Here is a 26,268-nt window from a genome sequence, read left to right as displayed (position 1 = left end):
CGGGAAGGGACGGACCTCGAGCCGGAAGTGCGGCGGCCGAGGCCGGGCGCGCGGCCCCGCCCACTTCCGGCGGAGAGAGCGGCCATGGCGCACATCACCATCAACCAGTACCTGCAGCAGGTAGCGCGCGCCGCCCGCGGGGTGTGGAGCGGGCGCCCGGCGGCGCTGGCGGGAGCGTGGGGGCCGGGGCCAGTCGCTTTGCCCGCCGTGCCCGAGTCCTAGGCCGCAGGGGCCAGCGGCGACGGTGGGGCAGGCGGCGGTCGGAGGGGCGCCGGGGCCGGTGGCCGCCGACCCGGGACGGCGCTGCGGGGGCGCGGCGGGGGAGCTGCGGGCGCCACCCCGGCCGCCGGCCGCCTCGCCTCTGGCCGCCCGCAGCCTCCGCGAGCGGCGCCTCCGCCGGATTCGGGGCCCGCGGCCGCGCTCCCGCGCTCCCGACGCGGGCTCTGCCGCCCCTTCCCCGCGGCTGTGCGGGGGCCCGGGCCGGGGCCGGACGGAGCTTCCGAACGGCCGCAGGACGCGCTGCGCTGCGGGTCGGGGGTGCGGCGAGCGTCCGGGGCAGAGCGCACTCGGCGGGGCGACGGAGAGACGCCGGGGTCCCGGGGAGTGGACGCGCGGGTGAGGGTCTGCGGGCGGCGGCTGGAGACGGTCTGACGGGCCGGGGCCGGGGGCCAGGCCGGCTGAGGACCGGCGGGAGCGCGGCGCGTCTGCGTGTCGAGGACCGGACGCCCGCGAGGAACGTGGGTGCGGCTCCGTGTCCTTCCGGCCCGCGGCCCACTCGCGGACCCTTGAAGCGGGCAGAGTGTGGCGTTCCTCGGGTCGTCCCGGCTCCTGCTGGAGGGAAGGGCGACCTGAGCGTGGCGCCGGCGAAGCCCCGGGAGTCCGTGATCTCCGGGACGGCACGGAAGTCAGACCTCCGCGTTCTCTCCCAGCTCGGCGCTGCAGCTCCCTCTGCTTTAATAAAACACCGTTTTGCACCGGAGACGTGTCCAGAATTCTTTCCGGCCGTCGGCTTGGGACCTCACCCTACCCAGCCTCATCTACATTCCCAAACTCCATCCTTTGGCGCCGAACATGGGGCTTCCTAGTCTCGTCTGGACTCTGAGCCTCTGCGCGAACTTGGCGCGTCCTTTCTCTCTACTTTACTTTCGTCCCAGGGGCCCTTCAAGGACGACGGTCTTAGTGGGCCACAGTCATGTCCCTTGCACAGGCTGCAGTCCTCTAGCCCGTGTCCGCTCTGCGGGGAGGAGAAAGTCTGCCTCTGGCTGGAAGTGAGGACCTTGGCGGACATGGTGATAAGAGGCAGAGACCTGGTGCTCTTCCTTTACTCCTGTCCTTAGGCAGAGTCGTCTGTCTTGGGCCCGGGACAGCCACCTAAGTCGCCAGCTTGGCTGCCAGTCTTCAGACTCCCGTGTGAGGTTTCCTTCTCATTGATCTGATGAGATCCCCCCTATGCTCTGGTCTAGCCCGTTCTGGCCGGGGGACCTCCACTGGGAGCCGGCTGAAAACAGTACCCCATGGGATTAAAACCCAGCCGACTGTTTCCCAGGGAACTTGACTGTAAAGACCACATGTGTTGGAACGTTGCTTACACCGTGATGGGTTTCCATCTTCACTATGTTCCGTCATTGTCCTTTACTAACAACCTAAATTATAAAACTGGGTAATTTCCTCTTACAAAACTTTTGTAGCATTTTCCATGGGTTAAAAGTGTCAGGGCCCTCTTGGAGGCACGGGTATTTCACCAGGCACCCATCGGCCGCCGAAGATGTGGGAGGCCGGCATCCCTCCTATGGGCCTTTCACGGCAGGAATGTCTTCATGGGAAGGCAGGATTGAGATCAGTAGCGATGTCCTGCTTGAGGGATGCCCGGTAGCTTTTGACACATAGAACCGCTGACATACCCTGCATGGGTCACCTCCTGGAGTCGGGGGCATTTGGTAAAGCACCTTTGCTTCTCTGGGAGCATGGCCCCAGTAGGCTTCTTCAGTTCCCAGGGACGCTACGTGGCACTGCCTTTTAACCCACTGGAAACAATCTGGATTGCAAACTTTAGGAAAGGACTGATTTGTAACTTGGCCTCAGTGGGATCTGTCAGATCTCTTGTGCAGGAAACAGGATTGTGGTCTCTATCAGTTAACTGTTTGTTTTTCCTTTGGGCCAGCCAGGAGTGCCTGAGGAGTGTCACATATATCCCATGGGGAGGGGCTGTGGGGTGTCAGCTTCTGCTTGACTCGGCTAGACTTCTGCTGCCTCGTCTCCTTGTGTTCTCAGAGGAGTCTTGTTGGACGAAGTAGTCGGGGTCTTGGAAGGAGTAACCACTAGTGCTTGTTGAACCCTCACTGAGAACCAGCCGCTGCCACGCCCAGGAGCTCGTCTTGACCACTTGTAGGAGCTGGGTCTGCCGCAAGCCCCATTTTACAGAGAAGGTTCAGTGGCTTTCCACAGTCCCTGGGAGAGTTAGTAGCACCTTCAGACCAGGAGTTCTGGCCTTAGACATGCCCTTAACATGGAGCTCATTGCCTCTGTTAGCCTAAATTTCAGCCACCGTGTCCTGTCCTCGTCAGGACCTTCCAGAGTGTACGGTGTTGTCACGGGGCCTCTCGGTTTGGGCACATTCTTTCTTCCACACTTCATAGCCCCGCAGCCAGCAGCTCCCCGTGGACACGTTGTAGGCCCTTCATTTCTTTTCTCTGTGATCGTGTCCCAGTAGCCATCAGGGAAGGGGTTTGGTTTTACTCTCCTCCTAAGTTTCTGAGTTCTCTTGTTTCTTGGATGCAGGCAGAACACATGCATTCCTGGGTCAGAGACCAAGGGTCTGTAGCTCAGCTCAGTGCAGCTGGCCTTGAGGGGTCAGCCTGCTAGTTCCCTTGGATCCAGTGGGCCCAGAGGGTGCCTGTACCTGCATTCAAGAGAGAAACCCAGCATTTGGGGAATCAACATATTTACTAGTAGGTGGTGAGCAAGCCTGCTTTTTACTTGGGGTTAGGGATGGGGGGGAGGGCACTGCTTCATTTCTCAAAGTTCTAAACAGCCTGAACAGTGGCCCAAGTGAAGGGGCTAGCAGTCAGAGCCTTGTGGGGCCAGAACCAGTTTGAGAGGCCCAAGGAGGGCGGCCCTTCCTAATGGCTGGCAGAGGCTGGGATGTCCGCGCTCGGCGCTTCAGCACGCCTCCGGTTTTGTCTCTGTTTGGAGAGGACGGGTTGAATGAACATTTCCCCAAGTATTCTGCTTTTAGAAATTACATTTAGGAAGAGATTAGTTTGCATGTACTGTTGGCCCTTGAACGATGTGGGGGTTGGGGGCGCTGACACCCCGTGCCGCTGAAAATGTACGTAACTTTCGGCTCACCAAAAACTTAGCTGGGAGCGCACTGTTGACTGATGACAAACGGTCACTTAAGCTGCTCTTTGCGTTGTGTTCTGCACTCTGTTCTTACAACTGCGTTGGCTAGAGAAAAGGAAACGTTATTGAGAAAATCATACGGAGGCGGAGATGCATCTGTAGCGCTCTGCCGTGGAAAGTCCAGGCCAGACCTGCCGGTCGGGGTCAGCCGGGCTCCCCCACAGCCGGAGCTGCTCTGCTCCGGTCTCCCCGGGCGCTGTGCTGTTCGGTGCCCTTCACCCCGTTCTTCCGTGCCTTCTACAAACTCTTACTTCAGAGGACACGTTACTTTTAAAAAACTATCTACATTTAAAATTGTAATTTTCCTCCAACTTTTTATTGTGAAAATTTCCAAACTACAGAAAAGTTGGAAGGAGAACGTTGAAGACGTGGACACCCTCACCTGGTGCACCTCGTTTCTGTGTCCTTCCCTCCGGGCGCGCGTTCTCTCCCCTGAGCCGTGAGAAAGGAGGTCGCTGCCCCCGAGGCCCTTCTCGTGGGACTGAGGCTCTTGTGCTCTCCGGCTGTGGGGCCTTCAGCATAGCCGAGAGCCATAGCATCAGTGTCCTCGGCTGGTGCACTCGGACTTAGCCTCCGCCACGGTGCTGTCCCAAGCTCTCCGTCCCCTGCGGGTCCGGTCGGCTCACGCTGTCCCCTGCGGGTCCGGTTGGCTCACGCTCCGAGCCAGGTGGTCTCGCTGGTCACTCTCGCATCCGGAAGAGTCCTCCCACCAGTTTCCGGGAGCGGATTTGGACCGTGACTATTGACGTTTCTAAAATGTCCCAGGCAGTGGACTCGTGGCTGTGCCACCGTCCACCTTTGAGTCCCGGGAGTCGGTTTGGGTGAACCGGGCCAGTGTCGGCGTCTTGCAGCGTCAGGAGGCTCACCCTGATGCCCCTACCTGCCACTCCAGCGGCCAGGACCCTTCTCCCGTGAACATCCCGCCCCACACCCTTCCTGAAGTGCTTTCGTCCGTGGTCTTCCCAGCTGGGTTGTTGGGTGCATGTTCGCCAGGCGGTGCTCTCACTCGGTGTGTTAGTTGCTATTTCATCTGTTAAAAACGCTTTTCCCTGTGCTGCCTTTTTTTTTTTTTAAATATTTTATTTATTTATTTGACAGACAGAGATCACAAGCAGGCAGAGAGCCAGGCAGAGAGAGGGGAAGAAGCAGGCTCCCCGCTGAGCAGAGAGCCCGATGTGAGGCTCGATCCCAGGACCCGGGATCTTGACCTGAGCCGAAGGCAGAGACTTGAACCCCCTGAGCCACCTAGTGCCCCATCTGTGCTTCTTTTTAAAAGAATCATAGAGGGACGCCTGGGTGGCGCAGTTGGTTGGACGACTGCCTTCGGCTCAGGGCGTGATCCTGGAGTCCCGGGATCGAGTCCCACATCGGGCTCCCAGCTCCATGGGGAGTCTGCTTCGCTCTCTGACCTTCTCCTCGCTCATGCTCTCTCTCACTGTCTCTCTCTCTCAAATAAATAAATAAAATCTTTTAAAAAAAAAATAAAAAAATAAAAGAATCATAGATTGTTGTTAATTGTTGTTAGTGCCAAGTTATAATCCAGAACCAATACAAGGTTACTCTTATTTTTTTTGAAGCTCAATTTATCCCAGATTTGGCCACTGAGAGCTCCTTCAGACTGGTTTTTGGGGCCTTTTGACATGTCTGTGTCCTTTTCTGAGATCCGCTTTGCTTTCTGGCACAGTAGTACCTGGGCCGAGCTCATAGGCTCGTCCTGTCCCAGCACCGGACCTTCCTCCAGAGAGCTCTCGCTGCTCCTTGTGGGGGTGGCGTTTCGGAAATGAATCTGGTGCTGGCTATGCTCGTTGCCCCTGCTGGGGGCTGGGGAGGGGGCATTACTTCAAGGCCTTGTTAGCAGATGGAGCTAGTCACTGTATTTTTTTTAACATTTTAAAAAAATGCTTAAGGACACATGAGCATGAGCTGGTGGGGGGCAGAGCGAGAAGGGGAAGCAGGCTCCGTCCTTATGTTTAAGCAGTTACATGTTCTGGGGCACCCACCAGGCTCAGTTGGTGGAGTGTGCGACTCCTGATCTCGGGGTTCTGAGTTCAAGCCTTATGGTGGGTGTAGAGATTACTTTAAAAGAGAAAAGGACAAGCTCCAAGGGTAGGTGACTTCCCCGTCCTTGCAGCCTCCGTCCACCAGCTTATGCCAGGAGGCACGAGGTGATGAGCAGGTAGAAACCGTCCGTCTGATCCTGTGAGTGCTCGGAGTACCCGGGAGCTGGAGCAGTTTCTGTGGCTGCGGATGCCCGGCGTAGGGTTACCGGGCTGGGGGGAGCGCAGGCACGGGCCGACCCAGCCGCTTGCCGCCGGCCGTGTCGGGGGAGCTCCAGTCACTCTCTGTTGTGGGCCGTGACCTACAGCTCCTTGTGGCTGAGAGGTGAGGGAGCGCCTGGCCCGGTGCGCCGTCCGCCCCTTCTCCGTGTCATCCTGGCCCAGAGCCTCCTGTGGGCCTCAGACAGACCCGATCCCAGTGCCGCTGGATCACGCTTCCTCTGCCCGTTCGGATTTCTGTGTTCTCGTTTGGTGAATAAAATCTTCACACCTCGTTAGGGTTCGTAACTCCAGAGGTGTGCCGCAGCACAGGCTGCCGGGACAGAGATGTGGAAGAGCCCCCGGCCCCAGGGCCGGCGTCTCTACCCAGGCTCACGTGCCGTCTGCATTGCTCTGTCCCCGGAGATCAAGTTGGGACTTTGGGTTTGTCTGTTTTGTTTTGGGTTTTGTGTGTGTGTGTGTTTATTTTTGCTTAATAATAAGCACCTTGAGGACACTGGCGCATCTTCACCAGTGGGGCTGGGCTGTCTCCTGCTCGCGGCAGCCAGGTGACCTGGGGTGCGACCACGACACTGTTTGTTTAGCTGTTGCCATCCCCCGTTGCAGCTGATGAGTAGAAACTGGCTTTTAAGCTCTTTTTTTCCCCATAAGTTTTATAGGTTATTTTCAAGTGTCCCTATGACTGAGTAAAACTAAAATGACAGGCCTCCATTAATAAGCAGTGGCTTATCCTGCCTGTTGGCTGTTTCTGACGCTGTCACCTGTCTCTTGGCCTCTGGAAGAGGTCATTTTGGAACGTTGCCCTGTTTGCTGCTGCCAAGAGCCCAGCTCGCTCCGTGTCGTTGCTCTGGCTCCTCCGGAATCAGGAAGATGGATTTTCTTTTCCTTTTTTACTTCTTTTAAGATTTTATTTCTTGGGGCGCCTGGGTGGCTCAGTGGGTTAAGCCGCTGCCTTCGGCTCGGGTCATGATCTCAGGGTCCTGGGATCGAGTCCCGCATCGGGCTCTCTGCTCAGCGGGGAGCCTGCTTCCCTCTCTCTCTCTCTGCCTGCCTCTCTGCCTACTTGGTGATTTCTCTCTGACAAATAAATAAATAAAATCTTTAAAAAAAAAAAAAAAGATTTTATTTCTTTATTTGACAGAGAGAGACAGTGAGAGAAAGAGCACAAGCAGGGGAAGCAGAGAGGGAGAAGCAGGCTTCCCAACGAGCAGGGAGCCCAAGGCGGGGCTCAATTCCAGGACCCCGGCATCATGACCTGAGCCGAAGGCAGAGGCTTAGCCGACTAGGCCCCCCAGGCACCCTGGGAGGATGGATTTTCGAGGCGTCTGACGTGTTGTTCTGCGGGGGAAAGGTGCTTTGTTTTCCACTCCTCTTACCTCTTTTCAAATGTTCCAGGTCTACGAAGCCATCGACAGCAGGGACGGGGCGTCCTGTGCAGAGCTGGTGTCCTTCAGGCACCCTCACGTCGCCAACCCACGGCTTCAGGTGGGCAAACAGGCCACGCTCATGGGTGCGTCTGAAGCAAAGGTCAGAGTTCGAGTCAGGAGGAAGTGACTGGTGCCTGTTGAAAATTTTAAATTCATTGTCAGTGTTTGGAATTCCAGTCCATTTTCTGAGCACACACAGGCTGAGGTGCGCGGCCTGTGCTCTGCGGTCAGCTCCCACCTGACCCTCTGAGCCTCAGAGACATGCGGAGTGTAGCAAGGTCGTTCAAGGTCCTCCAGCACACGGGACCAGGCTGTGCCCAGGCCTGTCTGTCCCCAAAGCCCACTGAGGTGTCCTGTTAGAGGTAAATCATTCATGGGGCAGGTTCACATCTGCTCATTCCTGTGCTGTCTGTGCCACGGACGCCTAGCCGCCTGGGTTGGCAGACATCTATGCCTGCAGAGCCAGTGGTGTTTACCATCTGGCCTTTTGCAGAAAGCGTTTGCCAACCCTGCTCTAAACCATAAGCGTCCTTTAGTTAACAGATCCATGCCGGTCCTGTCTTCCATAGAAAGTGTTTTTGGCGTTTTGGGAAGTTCCCTTTCCTCATTAGTTCCCGCTGGAATACTGGAACGTGGTCCTGTGGGGCACTTTTCCTTCTGAAAGACGTAGGAGCTCCGTGTATTGGCTCAGTGTACAGGCTGCCCCGCCGACCAGAGCCGCCAGTTCGTGGAGTAGAAGCAGCTCTTAACATTGAGAGTTCCTGGGTGGCCGTCCTGTGTGACAGTGTTGACAACCATTGCTCTAAGGGGCCCGCTGGCCAGACGCTCCTCTGCCGGCGGCCTGTGCCTCCACCACGGGCAGATCTCGGATCACCCTCTGTGATCCGAGGCCCATCCCCGTTGCCCTTCGAGGCCGCTTTCCACTCACTGCTGGCCGTTGTCTGCCTTGGCTGCACCGCCGGGGACGGTGGCATGGGGGCTTACCGCATCGGCCTCGCGGACCCCTTCAGTTCTCTGTGCTGCGCGACCCCCGTGGCTCTCGTCTGACCCCAAATCTGGCCATCGAGAGGGAAGAGGACCTTGGAAACGACTGTCGGCTAGCCTGGCCTAGAGCGCAGAGCCGGTGGCTCTGTCCCCAGGAAGTGAGGAGGGGACTCGCGCTCACGCTGCCTTCCACACCTGGCAGCACCCGGGAGCCGCTTCACGGCACATCCTCCCTGGCCTTCTGCGAACATGGCAGTCTGCACAGAAGTGCCCTGAGTATCTCTTGGACTGCGGTGGGCATGGCTGGTGTGTTTGTGGAGTGCCCACCGCCACGTCACAGGCCGTGAGCGACACGTGTGTGAGAGCACAAGGGCCAGTGTGCCCGCCGCTCCCTCAGTGGAAGGGCCGTGCCCGCCGCTCCCTCCACTGGAAGGGCCGTGCCCGCTGCCCGCTTCGCTCTTCTGAGAGCCACGGATCGGTCTCTCTGCACCACGCCTTCTTTGGCTGCCTTTTAATTTTATTTTTGTCATTTTTCTACTTACCATTTAGATGGCCTCTCCAGAAGAGAAGTGTCAGCAGGTTTTGGAACCCCCTTATGACGAAATGTTTGCTGCTCATTTAAGGTAACCCCCTGGGGAGGAAGAAAACCAAAGCTAATCTGGAAATTGCTGAGTCATTGAGGGATTTCACCGGACCTCGTCTTGGGCTTAGGGGCACCTGGGTGGCTCAGTCAGTTGAGTCTCTGACTCTTGGTTTTGGCTCAGGTCAGGATCTCAGGGTCATGAAATCGAGCCCCGCGGCAGGCTCTGCGGTCAGGGCGGCGTCTGCTTGAGATCCTCCCTCCCTCCCTCCCTTTCCGCCTCTGCCCACTCACACGAACACACTTTCTTTCTAAAATAAATAAAAGCTAAAACCACACACACATACCATCTTAGACTTGAAACAATGGATGGTTTGCTTTGAGAAGAAAAGTGCGTTTGTTTTTGGGGGGAGGTTGGTACTATTTTTTAATGTAAATTCAGTTTCGTTAACGTACGGCCCAATGTTAGTTTCCGAGGAAGGGGCCGGTGACTCATCAGTCTCACAAAACACCCAGTGCTCACCGCATCCCGCGCCCCCCTCACTGCCTGGCCCCCAGTCACCCCATCCCGCACCCCCTCCCCTCCAACAACCCTCAGTTTGTTTCCTGGAGTTAAGAATCTCTTACGGTTTGTCTCCCTCTCTCATTTCCTCTTATTTTAAGAAAAGTGTATTTTTAAAGATTTTTTTTTTTTTTTTATTCATTTGACAGAGATCACAAGTAGGCAGAGAGGCAGGCAGAGAAAGAGAGAGAGAAGGAAGCAGGCTCCCTGCCGAGCAGAGAGCCCGATGCGGGACTCGATCCCAGGACCCTGAGATCATGACCTGAGCCGAAGGCAGCGGCTTAACCCACTGAGCCCCCCAGGCGCCCAAGAAAAGTGTATTTTTAATTTCACTTTGCTAAAGCCTATGAAAATTTTCTGAAGCTTAAAGTACTTTACATTTTTTTAAAAGATTTTATTTATTTGGCAGAGAGAGTACACACGGGGGGGCAGAGGGAGAAGCAGACTCCCCACTGAGCAGGGAGCCCAACCCAGGGGACTCCATCCCAGGACCCTGGGATCAAAGGCAGATGCTCAACGGACGGAGCCACCCAGACATCCCTAAAGCACTTGAAATTTTTAATAAACTCTCATTTCAAAGATCACGCATGGTTTTCAAACATAAGTAGTGGTCTTGCGGGTCTTGCGTAATTCTATCACGCGCCTCAGGTTGGCGGCAGAGCAGTCCTGTGTTCCGGGGCGGGCGGGTGGTGGCTCACCACTGACTGTTTTCCATGATGCCTCTGTTTTCACCTCTTTGCCTTGACGCGGACGGGGTGAGCACTGGGCAGAGCACACGGAACACTAGCTTTCCAGTGACATCTTGTGTCTGCTGTGTCCCTCTTGGAGGGTGGGCTGGACAAAGCCGGCCGGCTGTCCTGAAGCATGAGGCATTGGGCCGCCCGCTTGCCCGTGCACCCCCAGGGCTTTGTTTTCCAGAGAAGTCGGGGTGCCGCTGGGCTCCTGGTAGATTGAGGCCGCCCGCTCTTTCCTGGCTCTGTGCGGTGTGTGTGGAGGCTCTACATGTGCCAAATGGAAGCCGGAGGGCCATGCTCTGTCATGACCAGGGCCTGGCGCTGAGAACCTGCTGCCAGGCCCCGAGCGTCACATGGGTTTTCTCCTGCCCCAGCCCATTTCAGTTCAAATCTCACCGGTCTGCTGCTTTTCCTCCTCCCGGTTCCCGTGGTCTGGGGCAGGAGGAGCAGCACACGTCCCGCGTGGGGGGAGGGGTGGGCACATGGGGCTCGCTTGCGGGTCCTGCTGTCTGTGTCCTCACCCGGGGCCGTTGCCTTCGCAGATGCACCTACGCAGTGGGGAACCACGATTTCATCGAGGCGTACAAATGCCAGACTGTCATCGTGCAATATCTTTGTCGTTTGGGTTATATTTATATATATCAGTTATACTGGGGTTTAAGTTCTGGAGACATTGGGCCACTTTCATTCATACCTTGAACTAGAAAGGAATTGGAAGTAACTTTGGGAGAGAAACTCGTTTCGCTGTTTATTTCACTCAGGTGCTTAAATGTATCCTGGGCCTTAAGACTGTCATCTAGTTATCAGTACAAGGACAAAGAACGCGGTGACAGTTAAGGGCTTTACTTGCCTTTCTGTAAATCGTCATATTTCCTTTAAAGTATTAAGTATAGCCATAGGGACTAATTAGTCCCTTTGGCAAAATATGAGAACTGCATGCTCCAGGCCTGGAGGTCAGGAGTGGACACTGCACACCATCCCTGAGGTGTGGTCACGGAAGACCTTCAGCCAGCCAGTGTCTGGTTTCAGTCATTTAAGTCATATCTTCTAGTTAAGGCCTCAGTCAGTGAAATGTTGATCTCTGGATTTTTAGTTTGTTGCTTTTTAACTTTCTTCTTTAAACATACAAAGGAGAGAGTTGGTTAGTAACTAGCTTAGTTTCCTTTGAATTTAAGAATTCCGTAATCAAGGAAGTAAAACTTTATATTACAGAACCTAAAGCCTATTAGATATGTGATTATCTGGATTCGGGAGAACCCAAAGAAAGGTTTGAAGTCGTCAGTTAAGACGGTGTTAACAATACTTCGGAGAGCAGGTGAAAGTGAATACACTTACCGTCTTAACACCTAATGACGTTCAGGTATTTGTAGTTTGTACGTCTTTTCTTCCAGGACTTGGTTCTGTGATATATAATCGTTTAAACTTTAAATGTAGAATCCTTCATGTCTCGTACTGTCATGGTAGCGTCGCCTTAGATTTCATACGTGGTGACTTCCTTAACGTAGTACGTCGTTCCTGCGCGCGTTTCAAGCCCACAAAGAAGAAAACTGGTGAGTATGGACGGACGTAACTGGAAACTGGCAAATGGCAGGTTTGGTGTTTTTGGGGTTTTTTTCTTTCAGCAGAAGCTTTTTAAAACCTTAAATAAATGTGTTGTGTTTTCCGTGTGGATATTTAAGGTCCCGTGTCGACGTAGGCTAGTGTCAGCGTGGGTGGTGGCGTGGCCAGGGTCAGCGGACATGTTAGCTGCGGCCCAGCGGTTTGCAGTGTTTCCCATAAATGTGGGGCCTTGTCTTTGTTTCAGACCTTCCATACCCTGAAAGCTCTGTCAGTTGTCAATTCGGAACTGACTTCCGATTTTAACTCGGATAAAAGGGTGGGTGAGCACGGCTCCGTGACTGGAGGGAGCGTGGGGGCGGGATATTCCACGTCCTTGACGAAGTCCTAGTGTGACGACCGTTAACCGTAGGTAAATACCGGAGGCGCGTGTCCACAAAAGTAACAAGGCTCGCGAATACCTTTTACTGAAAAACAAAATCAAATACCTTCTTTAAGTGAACACTTCTCTCACGTAAAACCAGTTCCAGCTAAATTAAAAAAAAAAAAATCCTTTCGTGACATTCCGTCTGTTAGGTTTTCTGGGTCCCATTAGAAGGTCTTAACTGACCTGCCTCTTGCTTTACTGGAGCTGCTTGGAGAGTGGTTGAAGGGACAGGGAAGGTGCCGTCTGGGGCTGAGGACCCTGCATGCACCAGGACCTCGGCCTCTGGGCGGGGGTCCAGGGCAGTGGGTGAGGAGCACCCCAGTGTCTGTGTTCGTCCGGACGCCCCGGGGCCACAGCCTGCCCTGACAGGAGGTGCGGAAGGCAGCAGCCGCCGCCAGATTCCCAGAGGCATGGTGGCCCCCTGTGGGTGGACAGGAGCCGCGGGTGCCGGGAATGGGCCCTCGGACCTAATGGCCTCTTCCCACGTGCTTTTCTGCCCCGCAGGGCCCTGCCTGTCATGTATGCTGTCGCGCTTGACCTCCGGGTGTTTGCCAACAACGTAAGTTCAGTTCTTGTCACTGTTTTAAAACTCAAACTCCGCTTCTGCCTGTTGCTCAATTTCATGTCATTCTTCAGTTTTGCGGGTTAGGATGTGGGTTAGCACGTACCTGGTGTAGTGTGCAAGGGCAGGAGGTCACTGGACCGGACTAATGCTTCTGTCCGGGTTGGTGGGTTTTCACGCTGTGGGCATAGAGGGTTTTCCTGTGTGTGTCCCCGGCGGCAAGGCAGTCACCAGCAGCTCCACACTCCTCCACTGCGGAGATGCGACCGGCCCGGTCTTGAAGACTCCCCCCGCCGCGGGTGCCAGGGGCGGCCGGGCGTCTCGCTGCTGTGAGGAGGTCAAGACGGGGTCTTACAGGGTGCGTTTGCCCTTGGGGGTCAGCATAAGTAGGCTTTGGAGCAGCAGTACTGAACTAACGTGGCTTTTTGGTTTTAAAAACGACAATTCCCGTTCTGAACAAGGTGGAGAGGGTACTGTTCTCCTTCCCGTCCCGTTGGAATTCTGAGGCCAGCGCGGCTTGCAGAGCAACAAGGGGTGGGTCTCCTGCATCTCCTTCCTGCCTCCTGTCCTGCACGGGGTCCAAGAGGAACCCGGAAGATCCAGAAAGACGGACGGGCAGAGACGAAGAGGCCCCAGGGAGAGCAGGAGGGGCGGGCAGCCCAAGAGGACAGACCTCTGGAGCAGCCCCTGCCGCAGCCCCGCAGCTGCCGGTCCCCAGCCCTCCAGCAAGGCCCTCGGGGAACCAGCCCAGCCCAGCCGGCAGCAGCTCCCCACTGCCTCGGTGTCTGCTGCTGCTGTGAGACGAACAGGGTCCACGTGACCTCAAGCCCGACTGTCACTCACAGAGAGTCTCAGCCCACGAGGAGAGATGATCCCCAAACACCGGATGGCGGCATTCCCTGACCAGCCCGCACCGTGGCCACCAGAAACCAGCCTCAGGGAGAGTCATGAACACGCTTGAAACAAATGAAAACACAGATGATCTTGCAGAGAACGGAAGACCTAAGGAACTGTGATGGAAACATCTAGAACCAAAAAATACAACCTAAACGCAGATTATCGAGGCTCCACAGAACTTTGATCATACGTCTGTGTATCTACCTCACTAAACATTTTTAACTGGGATTTAAAAAAAATACTCATCTAAAATAGTGAGCTTTTTATGTCGTGACATCAACATTTTAAGTAAAAAATAATTATGTTTTCCAAGTGAACAAAATGTGATGAGAAGCTGGCGGGATTTTATATTTTAATCTTACAGAAGCTGCTCGAGCCCGTGTCGTTCCACAGGCACGGTGCTGGGCGTGTGGTTCTGCTTGAACGCGTGGATTCGGCCTGGCTCCCGCAGGTGTCGCTGGGAAGGAGAAGACACTCGGGTGCTGTCCGAAGCTCCGAGTGTAGTTGCTGAGGGCTGGTTGGGTGCGGCCTTGGAAGCACCGCACTGAGCGTCCTCTGCTGTCGCGGTGGAATCCACTAGCGTGTCCGTGGATGGACCACATGCTCCCGTGTGGTCCGGTGGCGTCGGACGTTCATCATCTGGAGGGTTTGGGTTCACCGAGTTACAGAGATGTTCAACGTGTGGACGTGATTCATTGTGCAAAAAAATGCCAAACCAGATCTCCGTTTGTTAATGTCTCCAGTGACCTTATCTGAAAGGTTTCGGAGTAACGAGATGCTGCCAAGTTCACGGTGACTGATTCAAGTGATCCGAAATTCTGTTGGTTTGTTTTTTTTTTTGAGAACACAGAGGTCGTTGGCCGCAAACCCTGTCAGTTGTCTGCTCGGGACGGGCGGGAATGTTTCATTCACTGTCCGGCACACGGCTCAGATGCCCTCGCCTGGCCCGCCGGCTCTTCCGTCAGTCTCCGGTTCCGTGCTCGCCGGCCACCAGCAGCCTCCTGCGCGCCCTCCTGCAGGGAACCGCGCTGCCATTTCGTCACAAGGAACTGTCGCCCTCGACCCGCAAGGACGACAAGAAGCCCCAGTTCAGATGTATCTTCTTTCTCTTTATTTCTGCAAATCTACACAATTATATACATATACGTTTACATGACCAATCAGCGAGCAGGGTGACCAATGAGGGGCCAAGCAATGGGGAGAGCCAATGAGAGTCCTGTTGCTGTGCTGATTAAATCTGAAACAGCCAATGACTATGTCCTCCTTTAGGCGGGCTTCACCAGAACAACACCTTCGTTGTTTACTTGCAGCGTATTTTGCTGGCAGGGAGCCAAGCGCCATCTTGTAATGGCGGGGACTTTCCCGGCCGGAGGCGGTCCCCGACATCTCCCCCTTTTTTGTTTTATGGCAGAGATCGTGCCTGTCTTAGGTCGTCAGTAGCAGAAAACATCCTTACCTGTCACCAGACACAAGATATCGATGATCGCTGTCCTGTCTTAGGTTGGTGTGTTTCTCTACTGATCTTACCCGTCTTTGACTACCGATCCAGCATGCTTAGCCATACCTGGGGAGATGTCCCAGCCTCTATTGACATAAGGGCTTGTACCATAGCTCGGCTCTGCTCTCGCTGCTGTGTTCTCCACTGGCGAACTTTTCTGAATAGAAGCAGAATGCCAGTAAGAAGGAGGACAAGAAGACCAATTGTGCCAGCCCATTGTTTGGTGAACTGGAACATATTGCTGAATGTTTGAAATAGCTCTGGGAGGGAAGCTGGTTGCACACGCGTACTATTTACTCGAGTTATCTCAGCCAGAAGGATTCGTGTGAAATTTTGAAAATCGTCAGACCAAGCACCCTGCAAATACTGGGAGAGCTGTCGGGAGACATTCTGTAAGTCACTCATATTAGCATAGGCTATGGGAGTTACACAAATTGCCGGGAAGGGCGCTATACATCCCAGTCCCAATAGGGCCCCCAATATGTCCACTTGTTCTTGAACCAAATCCACTCTCTGGTTGACTATCAGGATTCCTGCTTGCAGATGTGCATTGATCTGAGTCTGTGTTCGAAGGGCAGCCGCCGTTCCTTCTGCAAGGGTGTTCACAGCTTCCACAGTGGGTCTAGTTGCAGCAAGCGAGACTACTGCTGCCGTGGCAGCTGCTGTAGATATAGCCAATGCTGTCACAACGGCGGCTGTGATACCAAAATCTCTCTTCTTTCTGGATAGCACCACCGGTAACTTGTCCTCTGGAATGGAAACTGGGATAGGAACATGGGTAGGGATACGCATAGCAAGTTACAGACAGAGGAGGGATTGCCTTGCTTAGGATTTTGAAAGGAATAATTGTACCCTGTAAAGATATTATTTTTATAAGTAGGAAAGCGTGGAGTGAATGTAAAGCTATGCATTTCATTGATGTAAACTGAGCGCAAGGTACTCTGACATCCAGACCACTCCGGTGGCCATACCCTGTCATTGGTGCACCTGGGCAATTAAAAGGTTGATATGGCCCCGAGGCATTAATAGGTTTCACAGGGGCCAAACCCTGGATCACAGGTGGTCCCATTGAGTTATGTTTAGCAAGCCTTCATCTAGGAACCATGGAGCCGCCTTTTCCACTGTATTCAAAAAGGCCCGAGCAGTTTTTGCTTTTAGTGGAGTTCCATTGGCTTTCAGCAGGTCTTTTAAGGACCCTTCCAACCGCACTTTAGATACTTCAGATCCCATTATGAACACACAGACAACAGACGCGGACGTTAAAGACACTAACTAGCACATTAACTTTATACACGCATATACTTCAGTCGACCTTTACTCCCCGCTTTACCGCAGAAGAAAATCCCGGCTCTACGGCCGGCCCGCTTCTTGTTGCGGTCTTGTACAAGATTCCCACCACTTTAATCGTGGTCCCTTAAGAAAATCCCGGCTCTATGGCCGCCCGCTTCTTGTTGCAGTCTTGTACAAGATTGCCACCACTTCGATTGTGGTCCCTTCCCCACTTACCTGCGGTTTTTCTCCTTGCAAGGTTTACTTAGTCCTTAACGATTCCCGGGTCTCGGCACCATCTGTCGCCCTCGACCCGCAAGGACGACAAGAAGCCCCGGTTCAGATGTATCTTCTCGCTCTCTATTTCCGCACGTCTACACACTTATATACGTTTACATGACCAATCAGCGAGCAGGGTGACCAGTGAGGGGCCAAGCAATGGGGAGAGCCAATGAGAGTCCTGTTGCTGTGCTGATTAAATCTGAAACAGCCAATGACTATGTCCTCCTTTAGGCGGGCTTCACCAGAACGTTCCTTGTTCACTTGCAGCGTAATTGGCTGGCAGGGAGCCAAGCGCCATCGTGTAACGGTGGGGACTTTCCCGGCCGGAGGCGGTCCCCGACAAGGAACATTAGGTAGTTTATGTCCAGGAACCGAGACTCCGTATTTCCTGTGTCGTCAGGGCAGTTTGAAGGGAACTTGGGGGTTGGCTGCAGGGCCGCACGCGGTGACGTCGTGGACAGTGTTGCCGCTGCACTTTGGTGTCGCTGGAAAGGCCCTGCCCGGTCACCAGCCGCCATGCTCGCGTTGTCGGTGCGGGCGACGCTGCCGTGAAGAGACAGATGCCGGCGGTCGGCGGGTTGGGAAGTCGTTTTGACCGCGCGGGTCACCCGCACGTGTGTCGACGGCTGCCGAGGGCTCGTGGACCGTGCTCGGGGGGCCTGTGTTGGGGGTGAGGGCGGGAGCCAGCGGGTCGCCAGGCCCCGGGAGGCCCGCGGTGCGTGTGGGAAGTGTGTGTCCGGGGTGTGGACCGGCTGTAGGCGGGGGCAGGACGTGAGGCCGTCCGGGGGGGCTCCGGGAGTGGCGCAGGGCCCCGCGCCCCAGACCTGGCGACGGGCTGGCTCCCGGCGGGCGCGGTGGACGGGAGTCGATTTGTGTGCGGGTCGGATCGCGGCCGGTCGCTCCCGTTTTCAGCGCGGCAGCACCGGCCGGAGGGGCTCCCCGAAGCCGGGCTTCAGCCCGGGGGGTCGCCAGCTTCGCTCCTCGCGCGGCCGCGTCCTTCCCACCAAGGAGAGGAGGGGACGTTAACGGTGTCTGTCGTCCGTCAGGCGGACCAGCAGCTGGTGAAGAAGGGGAAGAGCAAGGTCGGGGACATGCTGGAGAAGGCGGCCGAGCTGCTCATGAGCTGCTTCCGCGTCTGCGCCAGCGACACGTGAGTAGGGCCCGGGCTGTCCGCGCGCACCCGCGGTCGTTCCCGCGGGCTGAGGTCGCGGCTGTGTCCGCGAGCTGAGGGAGAGGAGGCCGCGTGCGCCGTGGGCCGGCGCGGCCTTTCGGCAGACCTGGGTCCGGCGCCGTCTGGCCCGAGCCCCGTGCTCTGGGAATGTGCTCTGGCGGCTTGCGCTGCGGGCAGTTCTGCGGACGCGCCGTTCTCCCCTGTGCTGACCGGCTCTTCTTCCTGTGTGCGAGATGGAGAGTTCCAGACAGACTGCTTTTCCGGCGGCGCCCCGTGCCCCCGGTGTGGCGCACGCTCTCCCCTCTGGCCGCGCCGCTGTCTCCCTGTGTCTCCCACTGGGGACCCCGTCCTGCCCTGAGCTAGAGCAGCTCGGTCTCTGCGCTGTTCTGTTAGATCCTTCCAAGGGCGATTTCACGTCCGTTCTTCCCTCCGTTTTGTTCGCATTCTGTCTCTGAGACGCCAGACGCGCGTGTGGTAGACTGAGTGGCCTGCCGTGGATGCTGGGACCCTGTGGCCCCCTTCCAAGCCGTACGTGTTTGTCGTGGGCTAACTGGCTTTCTCGGTGTGACACCCAAAACGCAGTGACCTAAGGAAGAATAGATAAACCAGACTTACCAAAGTAGAAACTTGTGTTTCAAAGGGTGCCGTCCAGCGAGGGGAAAACAACCACAGAATGGGGAGAACGCTTGCCCACAGCGTAGCGGACGGTGACCTGTGTCCAGAATGCATGGAGACACGTCGTCCAGCTTGCGTGGGCACGGCCTGGACAGACAGTCCCCCGGAGAAGGTAGACGGCCGGTTGACCCGCCAGCAGACGCTCGGCACCCTCAGCCAGCGAGGAGCTGCGAGTGGGAACCGCAGGGGGCCGTCCTTCCCGCCCAGCACCCGGGGCTGCGGCGGGGGGGGGGGGTGGGCACCCGGCTTTGCAGAGCAGCAGACAGGGCCTCAGAGAGACACCTCGGGGTTGCCTCCGGAGTGTCTCCAGCAGAGCTCGGTCTCCGGTGCTAGTGTTTGTGTGTCTTCTGTTGTCTCGGTGTGCATTGGAGGCCACGGCGCTAGTGACTGACAAGAGCCCTCTAGGAGCTTCCGTCCCGGAACGGGACTGCGGTTCCAGACGCCGATCGCAGGCTGACCCCGAGTGTTCCGCTGTGGGAGGACCTTAGGGACAGCCGGAGGACAGATTTCTGTGTCCCCGGGTAGCGAGCAGCCTGTGGTTCCGTACCGGCGTGTTTGTTTCCTGTGCGCTGGGATTTCGAGTGTGCGGGCGGCCTGCCCTGGCCCCCGCTCCCGGCCCCGCGTGCGGGTGTGCGGGCTGCGCCCGAGAAGAGCCATGGCGGGAGCGGGTACGCGGCAGACTCCGCTGCGCGCTGTTCCCAACGTCGCGTCGTGGGGACCCTCGGGCGTCCGACGTGCAGACAGACTTTCACAGGGACACGTGTGCACCGTTGGCATTTACTGTGCTGCCGCGTGCCGTCTGTTCACGCGTCTTTCCTTCTGTGCGTCGAGCAGTTTTCTGTCTTCTCGGTGCCCCAGAGGTGACCCGTCCGCCAGCGGCTCCCCTCAGCGCCCCAGCTTCCCCTCTGTAGTTTGAGGTAAAACTTACCGGCACTGATTCATGCGGACCTTGACTGTGTTTGGAGAAGCGTGTGCTGGTGTGCGACCCCTGCCGAGGCTGAGGACCGGGTCACCACGCCGTGCCCCTCCCGGGCGGGCCGTCAGCACGGTTCCGGTCTCCCGTTGGTGGCACGTGTGCTCGGCCTCGCTCCGCGTTGTCACGAGTTTCCGCGGGCGATCTTGTCCCCACGTCAGCAAGGACACGCCCCCCCGACAGTGACAGCCGTCAGCTGCCCCCGTGCTCCGCGGTGTCGTCGGTCGTCCCTGCGGTGCGGCCTCTGCTCTCGGCTGGTTGGGTTTCACAGGCGCGACCCGAGCCGTGGGCTTCTGGCTCACAGTGTTGGTTCTGTCTGGGCGGGTGTGGGTGTGTGGGTGTGTGTGTGTGTGTGTGACCTAAAACGCTCATTTCCCGCGGAACTGGAGAAAGCCGCTCCCCACAGGCGGGCCGGCATCGAGGACTCCAAGAAGTGGGGCATGCTGTTCCTGGTGAACCAGCTGTTCAAGATCTACTTCAAGGTGGGGCTGCGGGGCCCCTTCCTCCTGCCTGTCTCCCCGGATGCCCTCTCCGGGCCTCCACGGCCTCGCCGGGTCGAGACCCTCACCTGGCCGCCTCCAGCCAAGGGCCGAGCGCCGCGAGGTGCAGGGACGGTCGCGGGGGTGTGTGCGTGGTCCCGTGGGAGCCTCTGCCCACGAGCGGGGCCGCCCCTCCCGCGGAGAGCCTGGCACCAGCGTCCCAAGCCGGTGCCCACTGGGGGGCCTGGGCTGCCCCGTGGGGGGTGTCGCCCTGGGGGGGTGTCGCTGTACGACCGGTACAGAGCAGGTGGCGGCGGGCGGGCGGGGGCGGGCGGGTTGGGAGGTCCTCGTGGCGCGGCGCGTGCTCGCGTGTCTGTCGGGAAGCGGCTGTCCCGAGTCGCTGAGCCGCCGCGGGGGCCGCTGCAGATCAACAAGCTGCACCTGTGCCGGCCGCTCATCCGCGCCATCGACAGCTCGAACCTCAAGGACGACTACAGCACCGCGCAGAGGGTGACGTTCAGGTACTACGTCGGGCGCAAGGCCATGTTCGACAGCGACTTCAAGCAAGGTGAGTGGGCGGCCGCTGCTGCCCGTGTTCTTGCGACCCTGGTCCTGAGCCGCGCCCGAGAGCTCTCGTGGGCCCTTGGCAGGACGGAGGGGGGCGGCCGGGGTGCCGTCCCGCTGTCCCGCGTGTGTACGGGCCTGTTTGTCCAACGTGCAAGAAGACCCATGCTGGGCCTCTGGCATCCCGGCCGGGGTCGTGGTTACCGCGGCAACGCGCTCGTGGGAGGTGGCCCGGCATCCGGGACGGGGAGCCCACGGCTGCGCCACCAGCGTCTGCGTCAGACACCCCAGGGGCCGCCAGGGCGGAGGGTCGCCGCGCGGCATGGGGCTCGGGCACTGCCCGACCGAGCGGCGCTTTCCAGAAACCACGGCCCTGGGCGTGTCTGTGCTGACCTGTCAAGGAGGTCGCGCGCCGCCGTGGTTCTATACGGTTTCCCCTGCCGTCCGCGGACCAGACTTTGTAAAGCCTCGTCACACGTGTGAAGCAGCCGTGCTCACGTGGGGCCCGGGCCTGGAACGGCTTCCCTCTCCGCGACTTCAGCCGTGAGCGCTGCACAGCGGGGGTGACCGCGCGGCTGCGGGGCGGGCCTGGGTCTCTCCTCCGTGGGCTCGTGCTGACCAACCTCGTCTTCCTCCACGGAGGTTCTGAGAGACCCACGGCTTCTGAACGAGGCCATCCTCGGCGGGTCTCTTGTCCTTTTTTTTCCCCTTACAACAGGGAGTCTGAGAATAGAAGTTTTCAAGTTCTTTTGAGGTTTCTGAAGGTGTTGATAATGTTTTTCCTCCGAAGATCCCTTGAGTCGGATTTTTGAGTATCTAGCCAGCGGCCCAGCGAGGACCGGCCACTCCGTGGGAGTGGATGGTTCCTGAGCCCGCGGGTGCCGGGCGCGTCGGCGGGACGCAGTGCGGGCGGGGGGTGAGCGCGCGGCCTGCCTTGTGTCCGCAGCGGAGGAGTACCTGTCCTTCGCCTTCGAGCACTGCCACCGTGCGAGTCAGAAGAACAAAAGGATGATTCTGATATACTTGCTTCCGGTCAAAATGCTGCTGGTGAGTGACTTCACGCCGCTCCCCCGGCCCTCGGTGCTCCCCGCAGGGCCCACAGGCGCTTAGAAATGTCGCAGGTGGTGCGTGGTCACCGCGCAAGCACACCCAGAAGCAGCCGGTGAGCTGCTCGGGGGTGGCCCGAACCGTCCAGCCCCGTGAGAGGCACTTTCTCCTCAGAGCATCTGCCTCAGAAGGCTGACGTGTGTGACACGAGATAGTGCGGGCTCTTTTGCTCCTAAAGCTCTGAATGAGTAAAAACGGATTAAACGAGAAAGAAACATGTCCTGCCGCCTGTGCGTAGGTCAGACTATGTCATCTAGTCCCCAGAGGTAATTTCATACTGGAAATGACAAGTAACCAGCCAGTTAATTGACTAAAATTCCCTCAAAGCGGTAGAGCTTCCTTTCCTCCCACTTAAAATTTTTTAAAAATTACCTAAGCTGTACACACGTGCGGCCCGAACCCGCAGGGCGCAGGGCCCCTTGTCACGGAGAAGTCACAAGCGGTGCCCCCTCCCCGCATCCGACCCTGCTTCCCAGAAGTGGCTGGTGTCAGTGGCGCAGCCGATCCTTCGGGACGGCGTTTCCGAGTTCTGGCCCTTACACCGGCCCGCCTCCCGCCAGCGCTTGCCCTTGGAGACGAGCCGCGAGGGCGTGAGGGCCTCGGGGCCGGGTGCCCCCAGGGCTCTGGCTGCCAGACCCATGTCGTCTTAGCTGCTTCCGAAGAAACAGGTTTTTAACCCACTGAGCCACCCAGGCGCCCCCCGAAGAAACAGGTTTTTAAGACCTGACTCCTCAGTGGGGGTTTTGTCGCCGGTAATCCTGTTCCAAATGAAAGGCTCTTACGCTGGGTAGCGGGCGCTCTGTCTCAGGGTCACATGCCGACCATCGAGCTGTTGAGGAAGTACCGACTCATGCAGTTCGCCGAAGTGACCAAAGCCGTCAGGTATCGGGGCCTTTTCGCCAGACGCCTCCCACGTGTCGCGCGAGGGCTTGTCCTGGGCTCTGCGTTCCTGAGCGCGTGCGCGTCTCTCCCCACGCAGCGAGGGCAACCTCCTGCTGCTGAACGAGGCGCTGACGAAGCATGAGACCTTCTTCATCCGCTGCGGCATCTTCCTCATCCTCGAGAAGCTGAAGATCATCACCTACAGGAATCTTTTCAAGAAAGTGTAAGCCGAGTGTTTCCTTCTCAGTGTGTCTGAGTTCTCGGGGCGACTCAGCCGCCGCACTGGGAAGGTCGATGGCCGCCCCGAGCCGGCGTCTGCGCCCGTGTGGACGAGGCCCCAGCCCTGCCCCAAGCTTGTGCACATGCAGTCAGACGTCCATGCACCGACCACCCCGCAGGCATGCGCGCTGGCCTCAGGTGTCCTGCGTTCTGTCCCCGCGAGTGGGACAGGGGCTGTCCCCTGGATTCTTATCGACTCAGCCGGTCCACTCCCCTGTTTGTCAGAAAGTTGAATTCTGGGGCGCCCAGGTGGCTCAGTAAGTTAAGCCTCTGCCTTCGGCTCAGGTCATGATCTCAGGGTCCTGGGATCGAGCCCCGCATCGGGCTCTCTGCTCAGCAGGGAGCCTGCTTCCTCCTCTCTCTCTCTGCTCCTCTGCCTGCTTGTGATCTGTGTCTGTCAAATAAATAAATAAAATCTTTAAAAAGGGGGGGGGCGCCTGGGTGGCTCAGTGGGTTAAAGCCTCTTCGGCTCAGGTCATGATCCCAGCGTCCTGGGATCGAGTCCCACATCGGGCTGCTTGCTCGGCAGGGAGCCTGCTTCTCCCTCTGCCTCTGCCTGCCTCTCTGTCTGCCTGTGCTCGCTCTCTCTGACAAAAAAAAAAGGAAAAGAAAGTTGAATTCTGCATCCGCCCCTTTCCCAGCCGTGGGCATTGTGTCCAGAACAGCGAGGGCCACACGTCCTTGGATCCACAGGGTGCGGCTCGTGGCGAGGGGCGTCCTGACCGCAGGGACGTCGGACTGGGGGGTAGGGTTAGGGTCTTGGACTCTGAGATGAATGTGGGCGGGGGTAGACACATCCACACTGCGGTCCTGTTCTCCTTGTGACTCAGGACACCGTCTCGGCCTTCAGAGTGCTCGCGTCCCGTCTGTAACCTGGTGGCCCTGTTCTTGCCCCTCCCAGGTACCTGCTGCTCAGAACACACCAGTTGTCTTTGGACGCCTTCCTGGTCGCCTTGAAGTTCATGCAGGTGGAGGACGTGGACATCGACGAGGTCCAGTGCATCCTGGCCAACCTCATCTACATGGTGAGAGGCCCCTCCCTGGCCGGAGGGGCTGCCGCTGGAGCCTCCTGTAGGGTCCTGAAAGCCACGGGTGTTCGTCTGTCACGTTTGGGGCAGACCGCCGCCGTGCGGGGCCCAGGTGGGGGTGCGCCGGCACGTTTGTCGTGACCCTGGCCCCTCTCTCCCCAGGGCCACATCAAAGGCTACATATCCCACCAGCACCAGAAGCTGGTCGTTAGCAAGCAGAACCCGTTCCCTCCGCTGTCCACAGTGTGTTGACGGGGCACACGGCCCGGGGCCAGGCGAGCTGGGTCTCGTCTGGCTGTATCCGCGTGCGTGGACTCCGTCCCGGGCCACCACGGTGTTGTCTGCGGCCGTGCTCTCCGGGGCTCGCTGGCTGCACACGATGCCTTGAACCCTGCGTGAGGGCCTGCGGACAGCCCGAGCTGCCTCTGGAGAAAACGTGGGCGCAGCCGCTCCCTCTGGAGCGGGGCGTGCGTCCGTGAGGGCCCTCGGGCTCACCGTTTGTAAAGGGTCTTTGTCAGCCTTTGTTGTGACTTTTTCTATAAGACGTCACCGTGAGTTTGTAAAGTTGGCATATTCTTTATTTTGTCTTAACATACGGCATTTTTATATGTTAAATTAGAATGTTTTACAGAATTAAAATGTTTCACTTGAGGCTGAATTTACTTCGACGGCTTCCAGTGTTCTCCGAGCGCGTGCGCTTCCCCCGTCTGTGCGGAACTCACGGAGGAAGAACGCGCCCTGGGCTGCCGGGCCTCGCAGCCTCGGCAGGGCCGGGAGCTGCTCCTCCCGGGTGCAAAGAAGCTGCTCCGGGCCGTGGGTTCCCGTCCCAGGCGGGCTGAGCTCCGCTGGGTGGTGCTTCCCGACGGGCCGCCCAGGGCACACTGGCAGGACGCCGGCATCCGCATGTGCTCACGCGTCCATGCTGTGCTCAGGGCTCGTGGGGAGGTGACCCCGAGCTTGGGCTCCCCACTGCAGTCCAGGGAGGCCTCACCTGCCGCGGCTTCCGCCTCCTCACGGCCTGGAGCGGGTTCCCAGAGCAAGTGTCCCAAAGGGACCAGCCCACCTCCTGCATCGCACACAGTGTCATCTCCGCCCCAGGCACATCCGGACCAGCTGAGGGACGTCCGCGCCCTGGAGGGCATGTGTAGAGCCTGTGCCGTGGATTTCTGGCCTCCGGGCTCTCGGCCTCTGGAGCCACCGCTCCCTGGCCAGCTGCCGGAGCAGGATAGCCAGCGTGGCCACCGGGCAGGCACAGAGTCACCGCGTGTTCTCCAGGGCAAGAGGGAGGGTGAGCTGGTGCGGCTGCCCGAGGACGCCCCGCAGCCCGGAGTGCACTGGGGTTCCCACGCCACGGGGTGCTCCTCGGAGCCGTGCGCAGCGCCCCCAGGAGTCCGCGGTTGGCTGTTACTGCCGCGGAGGAGACAGGCCTCGGCTCCGTGCCTCTGTTTGGTCTTGGCCAGTGTGTTTGGTGGCGCGCCTCGGGGGTGTGAACACAGAGCCTGGGCCCCGTGGCTGCTCTGTGGGGGAGCGGGCCTCACCTCTGCGTGGTGGGAGGCGGTCTGGCCCTGGTGACGGTCCCCTGTTCTTGAGCTGCACGGGACTGGTGTCTGCAACCCTGCCAGTAAGTTCCGCAGGAGAGGAGGGCGGGGCTGCAGGCCACACCGGTGGCCCCGGGGGTCTGTGTGGAACGGGACTTGCCATGGGAGTGGGGCCGCGCTCCCCGCGTGAGCCCAGGGCTGCCCCTTCCTGGCTCGCGCTCCGCCGCCCTCGTGGACCGGGCCTCCCGACTTCTCGGCGGTCTGAAACCCCGCAGCTGCCCGCTGGGACGGAGACGCGCCCCCGGCCTCCCGCCGCCCTGCCCGGCCGCCTGCACGGGGTGAGCGCGCGGTTTCTGCCGGGTCCTTCCGGGAAGCGGGCACGTCGGCGGATCGGCCCCGCGCGTCTCATTCCGGTGGGAGGCGGCGCCGTCAGAAACGGACAGCGAACGTGCTGTGTCTGAGAATCGTAACACTCGGGGCCTGGGGTGTGCAGCGCTTGCTCTCGGGGTGGTGAGTTCGAGCCCACGTGGGGTGCGGAGTTTGAAGAAAGAAATGAGTCGTAACACTCGGAAGTCTGAACTGTGTTTGAGCTCTGTACTTCACTCAAAAGAATATCCAGTCAACATTTTTAATCTCTTAAATCAGTCCTCTCTCCCGCAGGCCACGGTCCCCGGCAGTGCAAGTGCGGGTAGAGGGGGGACCTGCAGCTGCCCCAGCCCCCACTGGACAGGGGCGGGGCGGGGCGGGCGCTGGCGGGGGAGCGGGGGTCGGCCGGCGCCTGATGTCCGTGGCATTCCCGGCCCTTTGCTCACGGGGCCCGTGTGGCGCGCTCCGCGGGAAGGCCGGTTTGGGGCTGCACGGCGCTCCCGGCTCTGCCCGTCTGAGCCGCGTCCTCCCGAGGACGGCGCCCGTGGTTCTGTGCTCTCCAGCTCACGCTCCGCTGTCCTTGGGAGAAGCCGCTGTTCCCGTTTGGAGACGGAGGCACCACGATGCCGCCGGCCCGCCGAGGGTCCCTGGGCAGCTTTGGAAGCAGAGCGGAGAGGCGCAGCCGTGCACCAGCGGCTCCCAGACCCGGTGGGAGGCCGTCCTGGGCGCAGCCTGTGTGAGGCCCGCAG

General features: G+C 58.4%; 1 protein-coding gene across 1 annotated transcript; it reads left to right on the top strand.

The window, feature by feature from the left end:
* The first annotated feature begins 21 nt into the window (after window positions 1-21).
* Window positions 22-24,273, top strand: PCID2 (PCI domain containing 2). Its single transcript, XM_044250156.1, has 14 exons — window positions 22-120; window positions 7,074-7,163; window positions 8,639-8,712; window positions 10,508-10,573; window positions 11,474-11,515; window positions 12,454-12,508; window positions 17,504-17,607; window positions 19,683-19,758; window positions 20,182-20,323; window positions 21,266-21,366; window positions 22,235-22,308; window positions 22,406-22,531; window positions 23,489-23,612; window positions 23,778-24,273. Exons 1-14 carry the CDS (start codon window positions 85-87, stop codon window positions 23,865-23,867), a joined length of 1,200 nt encoding a protein of 399 aa, XP_044106091.1. The 5' UTR covers window positions 22-84; the 3' UTR covers window positions 23,868-24,273.
* The last annotated feature ends 1,995 nt before the right edge of the window (window positions 24,274-26,268 follow it).

Source organism: Neovison vison, chromosome 5 (genome assembly GCF_020171115.1).
Source record: "Neovison vison isolate M4711 chromosome 5, ASM_NN_V1, whole genome shotgun sequence".
NCBI classification, from domain to species: domain Eukaryota; kingdom Metazoa; phylum Chordata; class Mammalia; order Carnivora; family Mustelidae; genus Neogale; species Neogale vison.
The sequence above is the reverse complement of the archived record's forward strand: the minus strand, read 5'-3'. Positions and strand labels throughout refer to the sequence as shown.

Bases quoted from the DNA above. Each gene is read 5' to 3' on its own strand.
- PCID2 (XM_044250156.1), top strand. From the start codon at position 85: ATGGCGCACATCACCATCAACCAGTACCTGCAGCAG. The intron at 11,516-12,453 runs GTGAGTATGGAC...TCTGCCCCGCAG, and splicing joins GCCCACAAAGAAGAAAACTG to GGCCCTGCCTGTCATGTATG. The intron at 22,532-23,488 runs GTAAGCCGAGTG...TGCCCCTCCCAG, and splicing joins AGGAATCTTTTCAAGAAAGT to GTACCTGCTGCTCAGAACAC.